This window comes from Nuphar pumila, chromosome 15 (genome assembly GCF_984573655.1).
Source record: "Nuphar pumila chromosome 15, dmNupPumi1.hap1.1, whole genome shotgun sequence".
Classification (NCBI taxonomy): Eukaryota; Viridiplantae; Streptophyta; class Magnoliopsida; order Nymphaeales; family Nymphaeaceae; genus Nuphar; species Nuphar pumila.
In genome coordinates, this window is record NC_143263.1 from 29,019,106 (window position 1) to 29,046,530 (window position 27,425).

The 27,425-nt window shown below is 37.3% G+C and overlaps 1 protein-coding gene across 1 annotated transcript in view; it reads left to right on the plus strand.

The window, feature by feature from the left end:
- LOC149814960 (threonine--tRNA ligase, mitochondrial 1-like) overlaps positions 1-27,425 on the plus strand; it is a 90,063-nt gene that overhangs the window by 27,667 nt on the left and 34,971 nt on the right. Inside the window, exons 6-12 of the mRNA XM_089989567.1 lie at positions 8,871-8,945; positions 9,310-9,438; positions 9,528-9,617; positions 20,180-20,268; positions 20,385-20,481; positions 20,563-20,649; positions 20,847-20,931. Coding sequence (XP_089845693.1) covers positions 8,871-8,945; positions 9,310-9,438; positions 9,528-9,617; positions 20,180-20,268; positions 20,385-20,481; positions 20,563-20,649; positions 20,847-20,931 — 652 coding nt within the window. The remainder of the gene's footprint in view (positions 1-8,870; positions 8,946-9,309; positions 9,439-9,527; positions 9,618-20,179; positions 20,269-20,384; positions 20,482-20,562; positions 20,650-20,846; positions 20,932-27,425) is intronic.

Here is a 27,425-nt window from a genome sequence, read left to right on the forward strand (position 1 = left end):
TACGGATCTCCTCGTTCCGAATCTTATCTTTTATTGTATTTCCACACATCCAGCATACGCATCTCAGCTACACTCATTTTTTGAATATGATGTCTTCTTGGCAGCCCAACATTCCTTACTATATAGTAAAGCGGGCCTAATAGTCGTCCTATAAAACTTTCCCTTCAACCGCAATGGCATTCTATGATCGCACAACACTCCAGTTGCACTCTTCCATTTCATCCACCCAACCTTTATCCTGTGATTTACATCTTCATCAATTTCTCCATACTTTTGAATGATAGATCCCAAATATTTGAAAGAATCATCCACCAGTATTTCGTGCTCACCAAGCTTCACTACACTCCCATCACTACTTCGTTGCTTACTAAATCGACATTCCATATATTCTGTCTTACTCTTACTCAACTTAAAACGTCTTGCTTCCAATGTCTGTCTCCATAATTCTAACTTAGCATTAACCCCAGCTCTAGACTCATCAATCAAAACAATATCATCAGCAAACAACATACACCACGACACATTTTCTTGAATTGATCTCGTAAGCTCATCCATCACTATAGCAAATAGGAAAGGGCTTAAAGCGGATCCTTGATGTAACCCAACCGTTATAGAAAAATTGGTTGTCACCCCTCCACAAGTGGGGACATTGGTTACTACTCTTTCGTACATATCTTTAATTATTCTAATGTACTTGAGAGAAACACCTTTCTTCATCATTGTCCACCAGAGAACATCCCTAGGTACTCTATCGTATGCCTTCTCCAAATCAATAAAAACCATATGCAAATCTTTGTTCCTCTCTCTATATCTCTCAATAAGTTGTCTAAGAAGATATATAGCTTCCATAGTTGATCTTCCAGGCATAAAACCAAATTGATTCTCCGATATCATGACAATCTTCCTCAACCTAGACTCAATCACCCTCAATAATATAAAAAAAACAAAAAAAGGTGAAAAGAAAAAAAAGAAAAGAAAAGAAGCATATTCAAGTGAATATGCGAGTTATATGTGGAAAGACAATTTTACCCTTAGTGGGTATTACAAAGAATATATATATATATATATATATATATATATATATAGAGAGAGAGAGAGAGAGAGAGAGAGAGATAGAGAGAGAGAATTTAACACAACATACGCCCACAAACCCTTTCCAATAAGAATTCTTTTAATGGCGGTAGCCCATAAATTATAGTTCTTCCCATCAAATTTGATTGGAACTGCAGTCACTACTTCCTTGTTGGCCATGAAACCAAAAAATATAAAGCAAAAGGGAATAGAAAGGAAGATGAATAAATACTAAGAACTATTTTCAACTCTTTTTTTGAAGCACCAATGCCTTTATGCATTCATGAGATGACCAATCATCAAAAAAGTTGGTAGGAATGCTGCTTCCCAAGGCAAGGCCCGATCTTCACACTACAAATATGCTTGAGGAAGAGTTGAATATCACCAAAGAGACGGCCTCGCTGTGATACCATGTTATTGTAAAAGTATCTTCAACAAGATACTTTAGTCGATAACACAACAACCTTAAGAATAAATGTGTGAACATACACACCCAAGAACACTTGTGCACAACAAACACAACACACCGAATCACAAATGTGCACTTGCACCCATAAGTTTCATAAACACTAAAGAGGTTGGGCTATAATCCCAAATCCCTTGAGAAAATACAAGAGGAGCTGCCCATATAAATAGGGCTTGGAGGAGGCCTTGGGAGGGGCTCCACATAGTCGTTGGAGCCCCTCCAACGGTCACATTTGTGACCGTTGGAGGGGTCCAACGACTAGTGGGTTGGGCCCCTCCCAATGCATGTACAATGCATTAAATGCAAAAAACAAAAATACAAAAAGAAAAAGAAAAAAGAAAATACAAAAAAACATATTCTTGAAAAAGAATATGTGTAAAATTCCTAAACTACCCTTACTATGACTATATATATTTTATATATATAATTGGTAAATACATATACATATATTATATATATGTATATGTATTACCTTATATATATAAAATATATATACGAAATTACAAGTTTGATTACATAATTTAACACCCCCCCTCAAACTTAGGGCAAGATGACCGATAGTTTGCCAAGAAGGAAGTTGAACCGCGGAGCGCACAGGGCTTTAGTAAAGAAATCGGTCAACTGATATTCGGACGTGACATAAGGAAGGTCGATAACTCCTCGGAGATATGCTTCACGAACATAGTGACAGTCTATTTCGATGTGTTTTGTCCGCTCATGAAAGGTGTGGTTCTTTGCAATGTAGATTGCACTTTTGTTGTCGCAGCATAGCTTGGTGGGTCCTTCAATTTTGATCCCCATGTCTTCTAGTAGTTGGTGAATCCAAACAATCTCCATGGTAGTAGTGGCCATGGCACGATATTCAGCTTCAGTTGAGGAGAGCGACACCTTTTGTTGCTTCTTGCATCTCCACGAAATTAGTGAGTCTCCTAAGAATACACAAAAACCAGTGGTGGAGTGACGGTTATTTGGGTCACCTCCCCAATCTGAGTCAGTATAAGCAATCAATTTTAAATCAGAGGAAGAGGACAGAAAAACTCTCTTATTTAGAGTACCCTTTATGTATCTTACGACCCGTAAGATGGCACTCATGTGAACGGATGTAGGCGCATGCTGAAATTGACTTGCAGTATGGACTGCATGGGATATATCTGGTCTGGTAATACTCAGATACATCAGGGACCCTACAAGCTGTCTGTAAGGTGTAGGATCCAATAGGGGAACTCCGTCATCAATTTTCATCTTTGCTCCTACTACCGCAGGCGTTTCACACAGCTTCTCATCTGTAATACCTGACCTGTCAATGATCTCAGAAGCAAGCTTAGTTTGAGATAAGAAATATCCTCGAAGAGAGTATGCCACTTCAATTCCCAAAAAATAAGTTAAAAAACCCAAGTCAGACATTTCAAATTTATCTTTTAAGATAGATTTTATACTTTTAACCCCTTTAGAATCACTCCCAGTGATGAGCATGTCATCAACATACAGAAGTAAAATAACAATCCCTGCATTGGATTTTCTAACAAATAGAGCAGTGTCAGTAAAACAAGAGGAAAAACCATTCTCAATCATAACAGAGTTAAATCTATCATACCAAGCCTTGGGAGCTTATTTTAGGCCATAGAGTGCTTTCTGAAGACGAAGCACCTTTCCCTTAGGAGTCTCCATTCTAGGAGGAGCATCCATGTAGACTTCTTCGCTTAAATCGCCATTTAAAAAGGCATTTTTCACATCCATTTGATAGATGTTCCATTTGTTGATAGAGGCAACGGTTATAAGACATCGAACAGTGACCATACGAGTTACAGGAGCAAAAGTTTCTTCATAGTCAATACCATATTCTTGACTATATCCTTTTGCAACCAAGCGAGCTTTATACCTTTCAAGGGATCCATCACTTTTAGTTTTTACTTTGAAAACCCATCTGCACCCTATTGTTTTCTTGCCTTTAGGAAGATTTTGGAATTCCCAGGTTTTGGCTCTTCTCAGAGCCTCAAGTTCATTGTCCATGGCATTAATCCATTCAGGGCATTTACGTGCTTCTTCAAAATTTCTAGGTTCTATATAAGAGTGGATGACACTAAGGCAAGCTCTATATTTTGGTGAGAAAGAGTCATAGGAAATGAACCTAGAAGGAGGCCTTCTACTTCTCTCAGTTCTACGAGGGATCACTTCATTCTGAGAGGCACTGGAACTGGCATCATTATATCTGTCAAGAGCACTCCTAAAGTTGTTTTGATTTCTATGAGAGTAGGTGATAGGGTCTCTAGGTAATTCAATAGGTTGATGTGACGAAGGAGACAGGGAGATGTTTTCCTCGGTTTCAAGTTCATTTGGGTTATCTTGATCTGACTCATTATCACTAGTATCATCGTCCTTATTTAGTAAATCAAATAAAAAAGAGTAATCCATATTTTCATTATGGGGGTCACAACTTTCAAATCCACTAACATTTTCCAAAAAACTCACGTTTCTGGAAACATACAATTTATCACTTTTGATATCATAACAACGAAACCCCTTTTGGGTTTCAGAATAGCCAAGAAAGGCACAAGGAATGGCTTTTGGAGAAAGTTTGTCATTCTTATCAGTAAGAACAAAACACTTACACCCAAAGATCCTTAACCTGCTATAATCAGGTTCCTTATCATACAATTTTTCAAAGGGAGAAATTTTGTTTAAATTTTTAGATGGAAGTCGGTTTATGAGATAGACAGAGGTAAGGGCTGCCTCAGCCCAAAGATTTTTTGGAATGTTTTGAGAAATGAGCAAAGTCCTAGTTGTTTCAATGATGTGCCTGTGCTTTCGTTCGGCTAACCCATTTTGTTGAGGGGTTTTCGGACATGATTTTTGGTGAAGAATTCCAAAATTTTCAAGATAACTCTTAAATTTATTTGAGAGGTATTCTCCTCCAGAGTCAGACCTAAAGATTTTTAAACATCCATTGAATTGATTTGAAATCATCATGTGAAAACTTTTAAAGGTTGAAAAAACTTCATGTTTATGTTTAAGGAAATAGATCCAACAAAACCTAGTATAGTCATCCACAAAGATCACATAATATGAAAAACCTCCTTTTGACATTACCGGAGCCGGTCCCCATACATCGGAATGGACAATTTCAAATGGTTTTGTCGTAAACATGGATCTTTGAGGAAAAGGCAAACATTTCATTTTCCCAAGAATGCATTCATTACACAAAAAGTCTCTTTTACAAAGATGTTTAACAAAAGGCAAATACGAGATTTTAACAATATTGGGATGACCCAATCTCTTATGCCATACATGAATGTCTTTGTTTTGGACGACGTTGCAAAATTGACTCTTGGGAACTTGAAGAAAATCTACGTAGTAGAGGTCTCCTCTTCTAGAGCCTTCCCCAATCAATCTCCCGGACTGGCGATCCTGTATCCAACATTTATTAGAAGAAAATTTTATATCGCAACCATGGTCCGAGAGTTGGGAAACGGAAAGAAGATTTAGGTTAAGGTTTGGGATAAAACGAATTTTTGGAACAAAGAAGTCTTGTTTTTCAAAATTACCTATTCTTTTAATCTCAAGAGATGTACCGTCCGCGGTTGATACAAAGGATGGAAAAGCACTTTTAGAAAAATTTGAAAGAGTGCAATAACTAGGGGTCATGTGAAAGGATGCCCCGGAATCTAAAAGCCAAGATGTCTTACCGGGGGAAGAGGATGACATAGCGGCTCCGGAAGTACCTCCCTTGAGAAGAGGTTGTAGGGCTTCCACGATTTGTTGAAGAGAAAGAGACTCACTTGATAAAGGGGGTCGTTCTTCAACTTGAGATGCCATAGCCGTTGCAATCAATTTTTTCCATTTAGGACACAAGGGTTTGATATGTCCGGGTTCTTTACAATGATAGCAAGTTACTTTGCTATAGTCTCTTTTGCCATACCGATTATTTCCTCCTTGACCTTGATTCTTGAAATGAGGAGGTCTATAGGTCCTCATGTTATTTCCCGGTCTTGACACGGCATTAGCCATTTCACCATCTTCTTGAGTAGAAGAAGTAACAAGAATGCTAGGGTTATTTTTGCCAATCCCCATACGGGTTTCTTCACCACTTAGCTTGGTGATAACATCTTCGAGTGAGGGGGATGTGAAGGCGGAGAGAAGAGAGGACCGAACTTGTTCAAATTCGGGTCTAAGGCCATTTAAAAAATTGAAGAACCGGTCTTCTTCAAGTTGTTTGTGCCTTAATTCGATAGCCTCACCACTCCATTTAGGTTCAAGAATTGCAAGCTCGTCCCAAATAGAGGATAATTCGGCAAAGTACTCCCGAATGGTCATGTCATTTTGTTGGAGAGTCAAAGCCCTCTTTTGAAGAAAGTACTTGTGGGATAGATCTCTTGAGGTGTACATTTTCTCAAGATATATCCAAGCTTCGGAAGCCCTTTTAAATTTGATGATGTTGGCATTTATCTTAGTCTCAACGGATGAGAAAATCCAAGATAATATCTTGAAGTTCTTCATTTCCCAATCATCATGTTTCTTAGAATACTCTTCAAGGGCCTTTTGTCTTTCATCCCCTTCAAGAATCTTAATATCACCTCCTTCAACAATGGTAATTTTGGGTTCCGGTTCCGGTATGGATCCATAAACGTAACCCCAAAGCCCCTTTCCTTTAATATGGGCTTCCATATTACCGGCCCAAACATGATAGTTTGAGCCATTAAGCTTAAACCCAAGAGAGAAATGGGAGTCTTTTTCGCCCATTAGAGAGGAAAGAATGCAAGAGATAGTATGTACCTTAATTACTTTTTGCGTCTTTCTTGACAAAAGGAGCTCCTAAAATATTGCTCGAAGAAGATGATCCTCTTTGATTTCAAAAAACTTGAAGGCACGCTTCCCGAGGAATGCAAAAGAAGACGAGTTGCAATTCTTCTTCTTCAACGAGGCTTTGATACCATGTAAAAGTATCTTCAACAAGATACTTTAGTCGATAACACAACAACCTTAAGAATAAATGTGTGAACATACACACCCAAGAACACTTGTGCACAACAAACACAACACACCGAATCACAAATGTGCACTTGCACCCATAAGTTTCATAAACACTAAAGAGGTTGGGCTATAATCCCAAATCCCTTGAGAAAATACAAGAGGAGCTGCCCATATAAATAGGGCTTGGAGGAGGCCTTGCGAGGGGCTCCACATAGTCGTTGGAGCCCTTCCAACGGTCACATTTGTGACCGTTGGAGGGGTCCAACGACTAGTGGGTTGGGCCCCTCCCAATGCATGTACAATGCATTAAATGCAAAAAACAAAAAGAAAAAGAAAAAAGAAAATACAAAAAAACATATTCTTGAAAAAGAATATGTGTAAAATTCCTAAACTACCCTTACTATGACTGTATATATTTCATATATATAATTGGTAAATACATATACATATATTATATATATGTATATGTATTACCTTATATATATATAATATATATACGAAATTACAAGTTTGATTACATAATTTAACAGTTATGAATTGAAGTGTATGCTTTGGTGTGCCATTTATGTGCAAGAGAATACTTAGAGAATATGACCTCTTATGGGTCAACACATGAAAACATAAGAATGAGCCACTAAGGGCTGAGAACACACATAAAAATAATTGATATTATTGGGGAATAATCCCCTGGAGAAAACTTACAAAATGAGAGGGGGGTAGACCCCATTATATCCAAGAGGTGGCTCATAGAGAGCCATTGGGACCTACCCAACGGCTAGAAATCTAGCCATTCAGTAGGGTCCAACGACTCTTTGGTAATTCCTAAAAAGCTCATGATGGTTGGGAATTATTTCAATAAAAAAGGATAAAATAAAAATAAAAAAACACTTATTTATGTTGTACATGTGAATGGACCAAAATACCCCTGAACTACAAATATACAGAAATGTACAAAAATGCATATGTAAACATATATATACATATATGTTTAGATTTAACATATGGATCGTGGATTTTGGATGGTTTTGTTCCTGTTTGATTTGTTGTATTGTTTGCAACTTATCAAGGACAATTGTGTAATTTATCTTAAATAAGTAATACATATATATTAAAAGCCCAGCCCTAAGGCTGCTGCTGGATTTCTTTTGCTTCCCAACTCTTTCTCTCCACTCTCTTTCTTGTCTTCTATAGCAGGGCACCATTCCAAGGCACAACTTCACAATGCACATATACACACATGCAGCTGCACGTATTTCTATGTCTCCCCTCTACAAGTACCATTCTTTGTCCTGAGTGGAAACTGGCATTAGAATGGTCTTTTGTACAGGTTTTATAAGTGGCTGCGATGCTGGGTTGATTTAAGACAGTTTTAATTGATCAACATCCTCATTAAACGAGCACCAGTTTGCAACCAGATTGATTGAGTGGTCCATTTTTTGGCCAATGTGGTATTGGATGGTAGTGGGAGCACAAGAGTGTCTTCCTAAGTGATAATTTGTATATGAATACGTGCATTCACATAGTTGTCAATATACCAGAGTAAATGTTGTAGTTTGGAATCCATAAAAGTAATTTATGCAGGATTGCTTGCCACTATATACTTAGTGTGCAGTATGCTCTTGACAGAGTAGTTTAAGTGGTGCTGAGGTTGTTTGTAAAGTATGACAAATATCTGGAGATTGCACATCTTAATTAGATGGATTCTAATTGTCCAAATTGCTGCAGGGCATCTGGCATAATCATTGATCATAATAATTAATGTCTATTGTGTTTTATATATTTCTATCATTAGAGTGATGGGTTTTTTCTATGATATGCCAAGCACTTTAACTGGAGTGCATCAAGGAACTGCAGACACACATACATGCATATTCAGACACACATATATGCACACGTAACATTCATATGTTTGTCTATCATTATTGCAATCATCATTTCTGTCTTTGTCTCATCTACTTGGTGCTGTGCAAGTCATTTTTCTCTGTTTGTTCTTATTTAAATTTGAAACTTGTGTCAGACCAGAATCTTTCATCTCTCTACTTGATATATGCCTCAAAATCATCCTTCCTCATAATTTATTAAGCAGATTGATATGCATCTAAAGTTTGTCATTGAATTGGATTGTTTGTTTCTATAGTTTTAACACTAGAATGGTTTGTGATAACGTTTATATCTGGGGAATCTTGTGTTCGCGCTTCTGTTGCACTGATCACTATGTTCTTATTCATGGTGTCAAACCTAAGCCTGTCATCCTAAAAAATCATAAGGTTAAGCTGTCTTACTACAGATATAGATGATGCTTATTGTTGTTATTTCTGTTGCTTTTAAGTTTCCTTCATTTATTGTCTGTAGTATTGACTTGCAGGAAAAACAGCCCTTTGAACGCATTGAAGTTTCCAGGAAACAAGCCCTTGAATTATTTGCTGAAAATAGTTTTAAGGCAAGAGATAGTTTGTTCTATTATATTGCTAAATATGATTGTATATTTTTGAGTATTTATTTCTTTTCCTTTTCAACTTTCCATGTGATTTCCTATTTGTTGGATTGTTTATAAGCTCAGTACGCTGTCACGAGGTTCTCTACTTTGGGATGTGTTCTGAGGTTACCAGGTTCATTTTTAGTTGAAATGATCCTGCTGCAGTATACCCATAATTTGGGTTTGACGTTCAATGTAACAGCACAAATTGCACAGACACCGCCACACACACGTGCACATGCACTTGCACACTTATATTGCTTTTGCAAGGTCATCTGCATGGATTAGAGTGATAGCTGATGCATTTTCACTATATATGTTTGTACAGATTGAAATAATTAATGATTTGCCAGAGGACAAGACCATCACTGTTTATAGATGTGGGCCACTAGTTGATCTTTGTCGTGGTCCACATATCCCTAATACATCTTTTGTAAAAGCTTTTACTTGTTTGAAGGTAAAGTTTAGTTTGATGATACCTGATCGTCTTTTAACAAACTTTTTTACTAAGAAAATGTTAATTTTGCTTTTTTTCCTTTCTCACAGGCATCTTCATCTTATTGGAGAGGAGATTCAAAGCGGGAAAGTCTACAAAGGGTTTATGGTATTTCATTTCCAGAACAGAAACTTCTTAAGGTGGCCATATTTCCTCTTGTTATTTCACTTAAAACTCTAACATTTCTTTTCTTCTAATTATATTCCTTAATGTTTCTTGCAAGTTTAAGCTGTCATGAAAATTTGAATAGGTTAAGGTACTAATACTGTTGCATGAAAGTTTGAATAGGTTTAGGTCTAATACTGCGGCTTCTTTATATAGTGGAACTTGATATTTATGTGATCTGGTGTACAATTCGCAGTGCTCAACTCTTGCTGCATAAATTGCATATATGAATTATAAGTTATCTATACCATCTTCCAACTGTAAGTAGTTGTTGTTCATATATTTGTTCTACCACGGAGATTTTTCCAAGTGGGATTTTTTGAAATTGTGTTGAATGCTTTTTCAGCCATTTTCTTTTTATATTTGAACCAAAATAAAAAATGTACCTTTATTCTGATGGGCATTGGACTTGTGTAAGTTTTCATTGGGTACTAGATTCCTTCACACCAAAAATAGCAGGAAACTAATGCTAAGTCTCATAAATTGATTTTTCAGAAATATAATGGTTCTATATGAAGGATCTGGAGGAATATCTTAGAATCTGTTTGGAAACTGGCAGTCGTGGTAGCTAAAGAGGGAACTATGAAATCCATAAATTCTGTGGATTTGCTACTTCCAACATGCCTGTTTGGGAGCACCATAAAAAATCCAGCTAAGAGTTAGCAAATCCGCCTGAAGCTGTTTGGGAGATATGTGGATTTCATAGATGTTTCTCCAGCTACCAGTTTCCAAACAGTCATAACAAATATTGCAGATGTGGTATTTCTATTGGTTTTCTCTGTCAGAGATTACAAAGGCTTGGACTCTTTGACTTGTCGATGCCTTTAGTCAACATATCAGGCTTGGACTGTGCTTGACTTGGCTTGACTTGTTTGTGCAGGTTGAGTATTACTTGATCTAGAGTAGTCAAGTTGCACCATTTTTCAAACATGTCCTTAGCAATTCAGACCAAAGCCTTATTACACTTTGGACTAGGGCAAGGATTATGATTATGCTAGAGACCTAATTTGTGCACCAACTGAGCCAAATCTGTCCCATGATACATTACCATATTTATAAAGTAGATAACCAAGTGACACCATTCGTTGGAAGAGCCAATAAACTTGAGCTAGTACACAAAGACATCCGATAAAATTGGTGCTATATATCTCAAATATGAACAAACAACGAACTTTAGATAACACAATTCGTAGAACTGAATTGATCATGGAAGAATAATAGAAAAAAAAAACAGAAGATGAGGAAAAAAAATTGTTTAGTTATCCACATTGTGAAATATTTGTAAAAAATATACATTTTGTTTAGTTAAAACAAAATACATTGATAGGCACCAATGGGCGCTCTGCTGGTCTGGAAGGAGCAGTTAGTGCACGTCACCTTATGTTGGGACGTTGCAAATTTGAATCCCAATGGTATATGGTTGTATAACTGGTAGTGGTCTGCGGCCTGCCTAACCCCAGCTTTCTTTGTCGAAAAAAAAAATACATTGATAAACATTTCGTCAAACACTTGAAAAGCAAATACAATGAGAAAACAGAAAGCCGTGGGTGTAACCCGGTAAGAATGTGATTGGGCTTACCCAATGATGTAGAAAGATCTCCTTAGGATTTTCTTGCTAAGATACACCCCAAAAAAACTAAAATAGAGCTTTTACAGCAACTACTTCAGAATAGTGAAAGAACACAACCATGTCTCTGTCTGAAAATAAAAAACACTTCACACCCTTGGTAGAAACCACATCTGACACCTCACACCCTTGGTAGAAACCACAGCAGACGACATTTCCTCTGTTTTGGAACATCCCCCTGCACTATGGTTTTCTGAAGAAGGCAGTCATATATATATATATATATATATATATATAGATAGATAGATAGATAGATAGATAGATAGATAGAGAGACCACAACAAACAAAATTTCCTCTGTTGTGAACATCCCCCAGCACTATGGTTTTCTGAAGAAGGCAGTCACACACACACACACACTGAACATATTAGGGCCCTATTTCTCGTTCTGCCCCATAGGTTTTTAGTGTTTTATGATAGTTCTGAACTGTTAGATGTGTTTAGAATGCTCAATTTAGTGGGAATCGACTCTTGGATCATGTTTTTTTGACGAAAAAACATATTTTTATGAGCCGAGAAAAACTGGTACCTTCATAGCCATTGATTTTGGATCACCGAAGAAACCTGTATACAAATCAGATTCCGGTGATCCAAATGTCGGTTCCCACTAAACAAAACCTATAGATCACATCTATGGTGTTAGACGTGAGAAAAAATACTTAAAAATACAATTTCTGAAAGGGCCTAATGAAAAAGGAGGCCTAAGGAACACATTACTCTCTCTCTCTCTCTGTATATATATATATATATATATATATATATATATATATATATATATATATATATATATATATATATATATATAATCGAAGGGGATGCCGGAGAGCTATGTCACATGGGTGTGGGCGCGGGTGCGGGTGCGGGTGCGGGTGCGGGGATTCGGCACTTCCAAAAAACCCGGGTGCGGGGGTGCGGCAGGGGCAAAAATGTAATATATATATATATATATATATATATATAAAAGGGGGTTGGGGAATAGGCGGGTTTTTTTTTTCAAACTTTGCAGCTGTCAGCAGCTGTGCTGACAGCTGCTGTGCTGTGGAAAACTTACTTTATGCTACTAGCGTAAAGTTTTTTTAAAAAAAAATTCGAAGCCCATTTGGGCAAATTTTTTTTTTTTTAAAAAATGGACATTAATGATCCTGGGTGCGGTCAACGCACCCAGGATCGAGTTGACCGCACCCGGTGCAGCACCCGCACCCGCGTCGAGTCGCGTCGACGCGGGTGCGGCACCCTCCTAGCCGAATCCCTGTGACATAGCCGGAGAGTAGTCAGAGGTGGTCGTCAGTGTAGTATTTGATAATTACCACCTCCCTATGAAGGCAGTCAAATCGTGGAATTGGAATTGGGATTTGCTACCACAGCACCCGCTTCCAAACAGTATAGTTTGCTGTGGATTCCACAGCATCCACTCCAGCAACCTCGGACAGGCTCCCAAACAGAGTATTATTGTTTTTTGTATGTATGTATACATGTATGTGTGTGCATTTATGTATATATATATATATATATATATATATATATATATATATATAATATAAATAAAACTGGAATTCATTAGGGCTAACTGAATCTACTTTTGGATAGAAATGGACCTTAGTGTGGTTGACTTCACCTGACACAAAGGAAGCCGTGTCCAAGTGTTGCACCTGCATGGGTACGGGTGCGATGTGGGTGCGGTGCCCTGTTAGAAGAGTCTGTGTTACATAGGTACCTGCCCTTGGGAGGTGTACATAGGCCCGGATTTTGAGGTTAAGATGGGATGATTGACATGATAAATAATGAGGCCAAGACTGAGCTCGGGTTGCAGTTTTTGCAGTAGACCTGATTGAAGCTAGAATTGATTGCATGTTTAATCAGGCCCTATAATTGGATCAGGCTTGGCTCACTGTGGCATGATGAATCCTGGGATAAACTCGATTTCCCTTCAGGGTTGACAGGCCTTTTAGCTTCCAATTAATCTTGGCCAGGCCCAACCCTATTTTCCTGTCATGTCTTTGCAGTTCCGCTACCTGCTGGGAAGGATATTTGAGTTATTACTTATTAGGTTCTGTTGGTTCCTGTCCTCCATATCGGGCATATTTGTCTGCACTTTCTTCAAAGAACATTATTCAATGACACTAGGTAATCTTTGGCAGTTATTTAATGGTAGGGGGCTATAATATAATCTACAAGTTGATGTCTTAAATCATACTTTTCTTCTCTGGATAATCATGTTGCTCAAATTGTTGATTCTGGATGATTCCTTAAGTAACTGGAGTGTCTTTCAAAAAGGTGAGCAGCTTTTTTATTTGCATTGGAGGGTAGAGAAATATAGTTGAATTTGTAATTGATCTACATTCTCAAGCCAGCTCATCTGCTGTACTAACTATTATAAAACTCATGAAATGTGGGGAAAATTCAAATGATATATGGACATTCTTGAACCTTATATCAAATATCAAATGGAGATACTATGATTTTGGCTCAAGATGATGATTTGTTTGCATTAAGAGTTCTCAAGAGCCCTTCCTGTGCTTGAGGTAACCTTTCTTTCTGGCTGATACAGCTTAATGAGGATAGTGCATGACACCACTTTATTGGTAGAGGCAAAAGACCTACTTCATCCTAACTCCTAAGGGACCATATTGTCTTGGTCATTACTCATTATGTAGCTAGATGTCTTAGGTGATGCCTCAACACAACTTTGAATGGCAATGGTTAAAACAATCAAAGATATGAAAAACTGTATAGGCATTTCGATATTGAGAATTGATATGATGTAAAATGTTGGTTTTATATGGAATTCTTTTCCTTGTTATAGGGCTTCATTGTACAAACGAAACATGGTTTCAAGTATTAAAAAGCAAATCTCTCTTTTATTGTATCAATGACTAGCCATGTTTCTGCTCCAACCAGCAAGAAGTTTGTATCTTTTATGTTGTGCACTGTACATGGTTTTTTTTTCCCGGAAAACAGAAGAGGATACTAGAACTTAGATATATCTATTTTAGTTTTGATAGGTGTTCATCCATGTGACATTCTTCTGGTAGGGAGCCTTTTATGATTTTAAAATTTATAGAGGGTGCACAATTGTAGAAGAAAAAGAGCCTCTTATGATCTTGAAATCTTGGAGTAGGATTTTGCTTGAATAGAAGTGTCAGCCAGATTGGTCTGCAGTCTAGATGCATGGGAAGTGATCAATGTATCTTTTTTTAAAGTTTTCTCATTTTCTTTTTCTTTTTGTCTTTTAATAATGTCTCTGTGATTGATTCCCATGATCTCTTTTCTTAAAATTGCCGAAGAAAGAAAATGTAGGGTGGAAGTAGTTTCTATTAAGGATAACATGGATCTGGATAAGAGGATTCCAGACACTCATGGGGGATGTCCAGATGAGGTTGATCTTCCTAATCAGTCTCCAAATAAATCTGATATTCAAGAAGATCAGTTAAAGAAGACTAATTGAAATGGAACTCCAGAAATATATGACAACAAGGCAAGTCAATATCAAGAAGAAGAACTAGTCAAGAGGCATGAGGATCACGTCGAACCAAGTTAAGATCAAGGATTCAATCCTGACCGTCCAACACAAAAAGGATAATTATCTACAGAGTTCTAATTGTGTAAACCTCAGTGCATCTGATGTAGATCAAAATAAGGTCTCTTTAAGAGACCCCAAAACCATGTAAACCTGCATATATTATATAAAAACCCTATCTCTCAGGAAAAGTCGATGAGAGATAAAGAGAGTTCCTGTTTGTGGACATAGACCGCATTGGTCGAACCACATTAAATCTTTCTGTCTGTGTGTTTATGATTGCTTATTTTATTTGACATGGTATCCGAGCTCTTTGATCTTACGATCGTGTGAAGTCGTCCAACCCTGTTCGTGGTGATTTTTTTTATCCTCCTACTTGACGTTTCATTCAAATCTCTCTATTTGTAGTGATGGCTGCAAAAAAAAAAACACTGGTGGAGCAGGTTTTATTGATTCCTTCCTTTTAGTTCTTGCACCTAATACTTTATAACATTTGTTATCAGTAAAATTGTCCACAGAATTTTTACTGTGGGAGTCCCAGTTTATTCCCCTCTTATAAAATTATAATTTGATGGGTTTTGTTGATGGTACAAACCCACACCCTCCTATGTTTCTGTGAGAGGCTGGAAAGGAAATAGGAAAAAATCCTGAATATGTTAAATGGGAAAGGATGGATCAACTTTTATTGAGCTAGATCCTCTCATTTGACACGGTCCATTGCCAAGTAGTTGGATTAACTACTTCATATAGTGTGTGGAACACGCTCAGAAAAACATATGCTGCCCATTCAAAATCCCGAGTTAAACAACTCAAGTCTCAACTTCAAAACCTGAAAAAGTGAATGGATACTATATCTACATACTTTAACAAAGCCAAGAGTATTGCACTTCAGCTCGCTATGGCTGAAAAACCTGTTTCCAATGAAGATTTATCTATGCATATTCTTGTGGGACTTCCAATGGCAAAATATGGTTCTCATAGAACTTTTTAAACACTAGAGAAGATATTGTTATTTCTGATGATTTGCTGGGCATGTTATTAATTCATGAAGCTCAATTACATGAGGGTGATGATTCCTACAAACAAAACAATCAAAGATCCAACATTGGAAACCGACCTATACAGGGGAGGTTTCAATCTTCTCGAGGAAGAGGTAGAGGCCAACAATCTGGTCAACCTGGTCAAAATAGAGGGGATCGACAGTCTAATCTGGTGATTTGTCATCCATGCGGCAATCAAGGATATATTGTTGCACAATGTTGTACTACTTGTCAAGCAGGTAGGAAGCAAGGGCACGATGCTTTGCAATGTAAGGCCTTCATATTTCATTAGGAATCCATTAGCCCTGAAGCACAACAGACTACATTAGATGGTTCCCTGGAGCAACTCATCATGTTATGATAGACCTGAATAATCTTTCAGGGAGGTGATCACATGAAAATTGGTAATGGTTCCTGCTTAAATATTGCTCATATTGGTAATTCAGCTTCTAGAACTTCCAGTTCAAAATTTACCATGAATGATATACTTCATGTTCCTGATATTACCAAAAATATTTTATCTGTTGAAAGATTTACTAAAGACAGTGATGTTTTTTTTTCTTGAATTTTATAATGACCGACGCTATGTTAAGGGTTTGCAAAACAGGGAGAGCAGTTCTATAGGGTACCAGTGATGGAGGTCTCTACAGACTAGATATGAAGACAGAAGGATTGGATTTGAAACATCTTAAAGCATCTACCTTTGTTGGTGAAAGAACCTCTGTTGATCAGTGGCATAGACGGATGGGACATCCATCTTTTTGTATCGTACAAACTCTTTTAAACAAGCATCATTTACCTTTTATTCATCAAACTTATAGTAGTTTATGTGAGGCATGTCAAATGGGTAAGAGTCACAGTCTACCCTTTGAACCATCTACTCATACAGTTCATGGACCACTAGATTTGATCTATTCTGATGTTTGGGGACCTGCTTTAGTTCCTAGTAGTAGAGGTTTTGCCTATTATTTTAGCTCTGTGAATGCTTTTTCCAGATTTACTTGGATGTTTCTGATTGAAAATAAATCTCAAGTTTTGCATGTTTTTTAACACTTTAAAAATTGGTGGAAAATAAGTGCAACAAGAACATAAAATCTCTCCAAACAGATTGGAGAGGAGAGTACCAGACTATGTTTGAATATTGAAAAACGTGTGGTATTGAGCACAAAGTTACATGTCCACACACATGAACAAAATGGATGTGTTGAAAGAAAACATAGACATATTGTTGAAACATGACTTGCTTTGTTAGCCCAGGCTGGTTTACCTCAAAAATATTGGGACTATGCTTTTGTAATTGTTGTTTATTTAATAAATAGATTGCCATCTACAGTAACAAATCATAAATCACCTTACTAGATACTTTTTCAAACTGTTCCAAATTACAATTTTTTTAAAGTATTTGGTTGTGCATGTTATCTCTATCTACGTCCTTTTAATGCTCTCAAGCTTTAATTTCGGAGCAAAAGATGTGTTTTTCTGGGATACAACAATCACAGAGGATATTATTGTCTTGACCTTAATACCGGTAAATTCATTGTCATTATAAATGTGCAATTTGATGAACATGACTTCCCATTCAAGAATATACCACAACTTCCGCCACCTCCTATACCCCCATCCCCTATACCAATTCCTGTTCATGTCCATGTTTTAGCTGCCGACCCACCCTCTGTGGAGCCTAACCCAGTCTTACCTGTTCCTACAAATCTACCGAACCCCCCTAGTCTGATCCAGACTACTGTCTCCCCTTCTGACCTAGAACCATCGCATGTTCCCCCTGCTCCCGTGTATAGTGATTCAAACCCATCCTCCAGACTTCATCACATGGTCACACGGTCCCAAACTGGTTCTTTGAAACCCAAGGCCTTATGTGTGTCTCGTTATTCTATTCCCACTGTCTTACCGAATTTGTACGAGACACTGAACCTATATGTTTTTGTCAAGCCCAGAAAAATCCTATGTGGCGCAAGGCCATGTAGGATGAGTTTAATGCTCTACTTAAAAATGGTACTTGGTCCCTTGTTCCTCCTAAGCCTCATACTAATATTGTGGGTTGCAAATGGATTTTTAAAATTAAATGATGGGCTGACGGTTTTCTTGAAAGATATAAGGCAATGCTAGTTGCAAAAAGATACAGTCAGTAGGAGGGCATTGATTACTTTGAGATTTTTGGTCTCATTGTCAAGCCGGCTACAGTTCGTAACGTTCTTACTCTTGTAATTACCCGGGGTTGGCCAATTCGTCAACTTAATGTTCATAATGTCTTCCTGCATGGAATTTTATCTGAAGAGGTTTATAGGGCTCAGCCACAAGGTCTTATTGATTCCAGACATCCAGACTATGTGTGCAAATTATCCAAAGCACTTTATGGTTTAAAACAGGCTCTCCGAGCTTGGTACCAAATACTCAATAACTTTCTTTTGTCAATTGGTTTTGTCACTTCCAAAGTGGACACCTCCTTGTTCATCTTCCACAAAGCTCACCTCTATGTGTTTATTCTTATTTATATGGATAATATTGTTATTACTGGCAATTCTCCAAAATATGTTCTGCATATTATTCAAAGGCTGGGTGATGAATTTGCTTTTAAGGACTTAGGCCCCTTGCATTACTTCATGGGAATTGAAGCTGTCAATACCTCTCCGGGCTTGTACTTATCCCAACAAAAATATATGTTGGATCTACTGGACAGGACAAATATGGATGCCGCCAAACCTGTTACTACACCCATGGCCTCCTCCTCCAAGTTATCTCTTGGTGATTGTGATCTGTTTCCAGATCCAACCCAATATCGTCAGGTTGTTGGTACTTGACTGGACCTTGCTTTTGTTGTTAATAAGGTCTGCCAGTTAATGCATCAGCCTACACTCATTGGACTGCTGTCAAGCACATTCTTCGTTAAATTAAACATACTCTTCAGTATTGGTTACTAATTCCAAAATGCTCTCAGCTCCAAATTTCAGCTTATTCTGATGCTGATTGAGCTGACAATGTTGATGATAGAAAATCTACTGGTGGTTTTGCAGTGTTCTTGGGCCAATCTCTTATTTCTTGGTCAGCTTGGAAACAACATATAGTTGCATGGTCTAGTACAGAGGCTGAATATAGGTCTCTATCCAATACAGCTTCTGAAGTTCTTTGGCTCGGGTATCTTTTGTCAGATCTTCAAGTTCTGAATTCCTCTCTTCCAACTTTATGGTGCGACAATATTGGGGCCTCTTATCTCACATCAAATCCTATCATGCATAGTCGTACCAAGCACATTGCTATTGATGTGCACTTTTTCAGGGATTATGTGACCAAAAAGCATATTCAGGTTCGTTATATTTTTTCTGCTGATCAGACAGCCGACATTTTGACCAAGCCTTTGTCTACAGTCAGATTTGGCTTACTCAGATCCAAGCTCAACACCCTCCTTAGGCTGTTGAGCTTGAGGGGGGCATTAAAGATAACATGGATCTGGATAAGAGGATTCCAGAAACTCATGGGGATGTCCAGATGAGGTTGATCTTCCTAATCAGTCTCCAGATAAATCTGATATTCAAGATCAGTTAAAGAAGACTAATTGAAATGGGACTCTAGAAATATATGACAACATATTTTATTTGACAGTTTCTTTTAAAGAAAATCCTATTTTTGAAAATGAAATCTCAGAGAGTATCCTCAATTTGTGAGGAGGAGCACAGCTGTAGCTGTTGGAATGAATGAGCTTAGATATATTCTTGGTGGTGTTTCTTTGAGGTGAAAGGAACTGATATCAAGTTTCTGGACAACAAAGCGAGAAAACTGCCTAGCTACACTCTGTATTATTCAAGTAAAGCAACCATACTCTCATAAAGTCCTTTATGAATCTGGAAACGGACAAAGAAAGTTTGAGATGTGATGGTGGATGTTTTCTCTAGGAAAGAGAATGTTGCAGAAAAGGAAGGCATTTATATATTTGTGGGTGTAAACAAGGTAGAATATTGCTTAAAATAATGTCTCTTTCAGAGGGTCACTGCTTTACACGTGTGTTTGGATCTTTTTCGAACTTTGTCTGGGTATTCGTTCATAAAGAAGCAGTAAAATCAAACACCTCTTTGTTTACCTATTCACTTTTCAATATTGTTGCTGGTTGAAGGAACACGAGTACTCAGTTTATACATGCACATATATGTAACACACGTATGCATGCATGTATGAATGTTTGCAACTTTTTATAATATGGAAGTTTGCTGCATATCACACACAAATTGGTAATAATTATTGTTTAAATTGATCCCACTTTTTTGTTGTTTTGTCTTCTTTTATAACTTCCATGTAGTTGTGAGACATGTATAAACTTCAAGTCTGCTGGTGGTGTCTTTTGCAGGAATATTTGACTCAGTTGGAAGAGGCAAAAAAATATGATCATAGAGTAGTTGGGCTTAACCAAGAGCTTTTCTTTTTTCATCAACTCAGGTCTAATTATGAAATTATTGAATTTAGTGTAACAAATGTGATTTGCGTCCTGAAGCTCGATAATAGATGTTTTCTGCTTGTGTGCTTAATATTACATACATGTGAATGACATCCAGCCCTGGAAGTTGCTTCTTCCTGCCAAACGGGACTAGAATTTACAACAAGTTGATGGACTTTATTCGAGCTGAGTACAGGAAAAGGGGATATGAAGAGGTCTTCTTTTTCTCAGCCTCCTTGTTTTTCCACAACATTAAAAGAATATACTTATTCCAACTGATTTTGGTTTTCTTTCAGGTTTTAACTCCAAATATTTACAATATGCAATTGTGGGAAACATCAGGGCATGCTGCAAATTACAAAGAACACATGTTTGTCTTTGAGGTTAACCACCATATGTCTTTACCTGTGCATTTCACGATAACAGAGTGGACATTCTTGCCGTGTACAAGGCACTTTTTGCTACATTATTGTCCTTTCTATCTGTATTTATTTTTTCTTTTTTGATTGCCAATAATATTGTGGCTTTTCACCAATGTTTCTACTTTCTAATGCAAATGCAAATCTCATTTCTTATGTAGGTTGAGAAGCAAGAATTCGCTCTTAAGCCAATGAACTGTCCTGGCCATTGTTTGATGTTTGACCATAGGGTTCGATCGTATAGAGGTGAGATCATCTACTGAAAGATTCTCAAGATTATATAACTCGATTCCAATACTGAAATAAGTGGTACGGATCACTGTACTAAGTTGAACTATGCCATGATTGAAAGGTCTTACTTTTCAACTTGGCAACCTCATAGCTTCTGATAATTTCAATGATGGGACTGTGGCCTACTTAGCTGGGTTACTTGCAAATTCTGAATCACATGACTTGACTATGGACCCATCAAAGGACAGTACATCATTTTCCGAATGATCTAACTATGAACCCATCAAAACAACTTGTGAAAAAACAAAGTCAACTGTTTCTCGACTTTTTTAGGACAATTTTGTAAATCAGAGATCATCCACCGAGAATCCAAGAGGAAGAGAAGAATAGGGAGAGGAGAGGCTGCTGCTGAATACCCTAAAACGTCAATAGCTGGGACGTCTGGGGTTTCTATCTTTTATCATTAAGATCTGTAACTGCTTACAATGCAAATGTACAATATTGCCCCCAATCTCTAATATACAATATGACATATAATGGGGGGTAAATTGGACAAATAAAATACAATAATCATAACGTGTTTTATAATGGATCTGGGTCTTTATTACAATGCTCCAGACAACTATGCCAAATATTTGACTTATTCAATTCGGACTCATTGACAAGACATAAAGACGAAGGATGACTCTTAGACTTCTCGACAAATTTATCTTTGACTTCAACATATGGGTATTCTTTGAAGAGGTACATATTTCCTTGTCTTTGACTTTCAGCGTACGTCCTCTTCATGTAAAGATCCTTCATATAAACAGGAGTAAAAATAACACATGAGTTGGTATCATCAACTAATTTGGAAACAGAAACAAGATTCTTTTTAATGTTGGGAACAAATAATATGTTTGGCAACTGAAGATTAGAATTAGACATGGGAACAAAGACCTTTCCAGTGCCAATGATGGGGTGTCGAGTACCATCTCCAATAATGACTATCTTTGGAATTTACCTTTATCTCCGGTGATGTGATTGACTGCCCTTGAATCCACATACCAAACTCTTTGGTCATTCTGCTTCAGATTGAGTCCTACAAGGGCTGCCAACAAGAGTTATCTATCCACAGGTGCCTGAGCCTCTGAACCTAATCCTGATCCAGTTGATTTGTCAGATGACTTCCCTTGAACTTTAGTTTCTGGATTATATCTGGGATCATCCTTCAACCAACAATCGTTTTTCACATGACCTAGCTTTTTACACACACAGCATGTTAGGATTCTTCTGTTCTGATTTGCTAAAGGCAGAGTATTTGGAAGTGGAAGAAGACCTTGGCCTTCCTGATTCTATGCACGTCCACGACCTCTTCCTCCTCGCATTCTACCACGCCCTCTTCCAGACTATGAATCTGATAGGAATACATTATGATTGTTCGCAGTGGGTAAATTCTCTCCTGATGCTCCAAGCATATTCATTTCAAAGAGGAGTAACTTAGATCACGACGCTTTAAAGGTGGGCAACTCATTGAAACATGACAATGTAGTGTAAACAACACTATATTCTAGTCCCAACCCATTAAGTGTCTGCTGCACTTTATCCTTTTCTGAGACTTCATAGCCAACCATCACAAGTTGATCAATAATCTGCTTGGTTTTGTTTAGATATTCCATTATGGTCATGAAACCCTTTTTAAGATTCTAAAATTCTCTTCTTAAAAACATAACTCTCACTTTTGAAACTTGAGAATATGTTTAAAGTTTAAACCAGCTTACCCCAGGGTTCCCTAGCCATGCAGTCATCAAGAATGCTAATCAGAACATCCTGAGATAGAGTAGATGTGATGTAGGCAATGAGCGCATGGTCTTGCTTCATACAAAATCTGAATTTCGAACATGAGTAGTCAAAACAGCCCCTTTACCATCATTCTTTTCTTGCACTATAAAATCTGGTGGAATCAGGACTGATCCATCTAGGTGACCTGAAAGATCTTGGCTGCGGATAAATAAAATGATTTTTCTCTTCCAAGTAAGAAAATTGGCGTTGGTAAGTTTTTCAGAGACAAGTTGATTTAAAAAGCTCGCAGAAAGAGAGGAAGACGTGTAAGAATCCATTTCAAGATAAGAAAGAAAGCAAAAAGAAAAGAATAACAAAGAGAAGAACAAAAATACGCGTAGATAATCAGTTTCAGCAATGATCTGGTCTGCAGAAACCAGAAAGATGGTAGCTTGAAAACCAATCAAATGTCCAAGACTAACTTATCAATCGGAGAGAATCAGCAATATTTCGGGTGATTTAAAAAGAAGAAATAAGAAATATGCAGCAACAGATCACGTGATTTAAGTTTTCACGTGAAATACGCAGTAAGAGATCATGTGATTTAAACTTTCATGTGAAGTATGCAGCAACAAGGAATATTTCACATGATTTAAGAAGAAAATCAGAAATATTTCACGTGATTTAAATAAGGAGAATATATTTCACGTAATTTAGGTTTTCACGTGAAATACGCAGCATCAGATTTTAGGGTTTTGAGAGTACAGAAAAGACAATAGATGAAGATTAACAGGGTATTTCTGGATCCAATAATGAACCCAAAACAAAGAAAGGGATTTTAGAACTGGGAAATACTTAGGGTTTTGAAAATATGACAGCCAAAGAAAGAGATAGAAACATAGAGAAAAATCAGGAAATAGAAAAGAAATCAGCCAATATTTCGATCTCACCTCAATAACCAGTCCAAAATCGTTCACTCTGATACCATGTAAATCAGAGATCATCTACCGAGAATCCAAAAGGAAGAGAAGAATGGAGAGAGCAGAGGCTGCTGCAGAATACCCTAAAATGTCAATGGCTGGGACGTCTGGGGTTTCTATCTTTTATCATTAAGATTCGTAACTGATTACAATGAAAATGAATAATATTATCCCCAATCTCTAATATACAATAGGACATATAATGGGGGGTAAAATGGATAAACTACAATAACGTGTTTTATAATGGATCTGGGTCTATGATATGGATCCTGATTCTAAGATATATCACATCCCAATAAGTTTTTCCCTTCAGCAATGTAGAATGACGTTCACAAATCATTTTTGCGAATGTTCCCAAATGTGTGAACCTCCTTTTACTAAAATCACATAAGGGGCATAGGCAGAAGGACATTCACAAATGTGTAAAGACATTCACAAATGTAGGAGTATTTAGTTAAAGGAAGTTCACACGTTTTGGGGACATTCGCAAAACTGATTTGTGAAGGTCATACTATATTTGCGGACTTACGGTAGGAGTGTTTAGTTAAAGTATGTTCGCACATTTTGGGGACATTCACAAAAATGATTTGCGAAGGTCGTACTATATTTGCAGACCTCTTTTAACTAAATACCCCTACATTTGTGAATGTCCTGACCCTCGCATCTGAATGTCCTCACACATTTGCGAACGTCCTCCTGCTTGTGCCCCTTATGCAATTTTAGTAAAAGGAGGTTCGAACATTTGGGGATATTCGCAAAAATGATTTGAGAAGGTCGTACTATATTTGCAGAGGTACGTCAGGAGTATTTAGTTAAAGGAGCTTTGCACATTTTGGGGACATTCGCAAACATGATTTGCGAACCTCCTTTATTTAAATACTCTCACATTTGTGAATGTCCTGACCTTCGCATTCTAATGTCATTTGCAAATGTCCTCCTGCATGCCTCATGCAATTTTAGTAAAATGAGGTTCACAAATTTGGGGACATTTACAAAAATGATTTGCGAATCTGATGCTATATTTGAAGAAAGACAAAAATGTCCTAAAAAACTCAGGAACCGGACATTTTTGGATATGGAGAGGTTTTCGGCAAATTGTGAGACTTTTCTGAAATTGTGCCATTTTAAAGGACAGTACAGTCATTTTCCATAGATCATTTGTTTGACTTCTACAAACCATGTTTGCTCGGTTGGTGGGGCTAGTAATCTGAACAATTCAGGAGTTCTATGTAACATCAAATAAATGATGCGATTTTGCATTATAGAGCCAAATGTGTACTTTACTGACCAAATTAAATTAATCCTGCAAAAGATTTTTGTTTCTCCTAGTCATTAATGCTGATACTCTTGGCAATACTTGCAGCATTTTGGTCTATATTTCCTGGATTTTGCAATGTGAAGTGATTCGTTGACTTGGTGCACTAGCTGTGTGCAACTCCATGGGTCGGCTAATAATGTCCTTTGCTGCTGATGTATGAAATATGCTGGAATTGACCATCAAGCATGTTGATTCTGTATAATAAATTATTTAAATTTCTTGACTTTTATTCAAACCTTTGTAACTTTGTAACATAGGTGCTTCTGCACCTCCAAAGCACTCCCCGCAGCTGCTCCCCACCTATGTGACAGGACCAACATTCCAAGTTAAAAAAAGCTTAACAATAAATAACTTATAATTGTATAATTGTAAAATAAATAAACTATAACTATATATATGTATATAGAATTATATATACATATATCATTTCTGCACTTGTGTCACTCGCATCCGCTTCCCACCTATGGGACATAGGTCCAACATTGACCAAGTTAAAAAAAACTTATAATTGTATAATTGTAAATGCAACTAATTTATGAAATTTTGTGGTGGTCTGATTTGTAAATGAAGAGTACGGATCCAGGCCTTTGACATAGGATGGTTTCCATCTTACATTCAGTTCTAGTCATCCAATCAATGGCTAGGATTGGTCCACATTTTCACCTGGATGTGGACTGTGTAATGAAAAAGGCGGAAGCACCAATAGAGCAAGAGCACTCTTTAAGAGTGACCACAAGAACCAAGAACACAAACACTAAAGGTGTACACACAAAACTCACAAAAGTAGAAAATGACTTAAAGTCATAAATTGAATATTATTGAAGAAAGAAAGAGAAGGGTGAAAACCCCATTCAATTACAAGTGAGAGCCTCCTCTATTTATAGAGGAGGAGAGCTAAAAAGGAGACCATAAAGGGGGGCTCCCTTCTAGTCGTTGGGAGCCCCAGGGAGCCCCAACGGTCATAAATATGATCGTTGGGGCCCCAACGACTAGATGGGTGGGGCCCCTTATGGTCCTACAAAAAGAAAAATAAGAAATAAAAAAGGAAAAGAAAAAAGGGAAAAGAGAAAAATACAAAAAGGAAAAAATACATGGTAAATTACCAAAACACCCCTATCGGGTTTTTGGTTGTACAGAAAAAGAAAATAAATTATGTATATATACATATATGTATATATATACTTATATATATACGAATGTATATATATATATATAAGTATATGTATATATATATATATTAATATATAGTTATATACATAATTTAACAGACTGATCCTAGCCATCCAGATGCTTCAGCTGGACGGCTAGGATCAAACCCATCCTATGTCAAAGGACTGGATCCTTTTTGGTAAATGAAAATGAGGTATCTGACCATGCAATATGCTTTAAGGCTTGTGGAAAGTCAGATCTCAAGGTTTATAATGGCATTTTGATGTTTCTTTTATAAATAGTTGTTTTTCCTGGAAGTATTGAATAATTCAGAGAAGTCTTTGAGTCTTCCTGAAAGTTATACCCTTTTATAGTGGCAATTTATCCTATGCTTGTGAGGATTGCTATAGCCATTTGGAACACTCTAATTTTTAAAATATAGCCATTTGGACGGCTAGGAGTAGTAACCAATGTCCGCACTTGTGGAGGGGTGACAACCAATTTTCCTATAACGGTTGGGTTACATCAAGGATCTGCTTTAAGCCCTTTCCTATTTGCGATAGTGATGGATGAGCTTACGAGATCAATTCAAGAAAATGTGGCGTGGTGTATGTTGTTTGCTGATGACATTGTTTTGATTGATGAGTCTAGAGTGGGGTTAATGCTAAGTTAGAATTATGGAGACAGACATTGGAAGCAAGAGGTTTTAAGTTGAGTAAGAGTAAGACTGAATATATGGAATGTCGGTTTAGTAAGCAACGAAGTAGTGATGGGAGTGTAGTGAAGCTTGGTGAGCAAGAAATACCGGTGAATGATTATTTCAAATATTTGGGATCCATCATTCAAAAGTATGGAGAAATTGATGGAGATGTAAATCATAGGATAAAGGTTGGGTGGATGAAATGGAAAAGTGCAACTGGAGTGTTGTGCGATCGTAGAATGCCATTGCGGTTGAAGGGAAAGTTTTATAGGACGACTATTAGACCCGCTTTACTATATGGTACGGAATGTTGGGCTGCCAAGAGACATCATATTCAAAAAATGAGTGTAGCTGAGATGCGGATGCTTAGATGGATGTGTGGAAATACAATAAAAGATAAGATTCAGAACGAGGAGATACGTAAGAAGGTAGGTGTTGCACCCATTGAAAATAAGATGAGAGAGAATCGTTTACGGTGGTTTGGACATATTCGGCGAAGGCCTAATGATGCTCCTGTTAGAAGGTTGGAGAAATGGGAAAATATATTAGTTAAAAGAGGTCGGGGTAGGCCTAGGAAGACTTGGATGGAGATGGTAGGAAA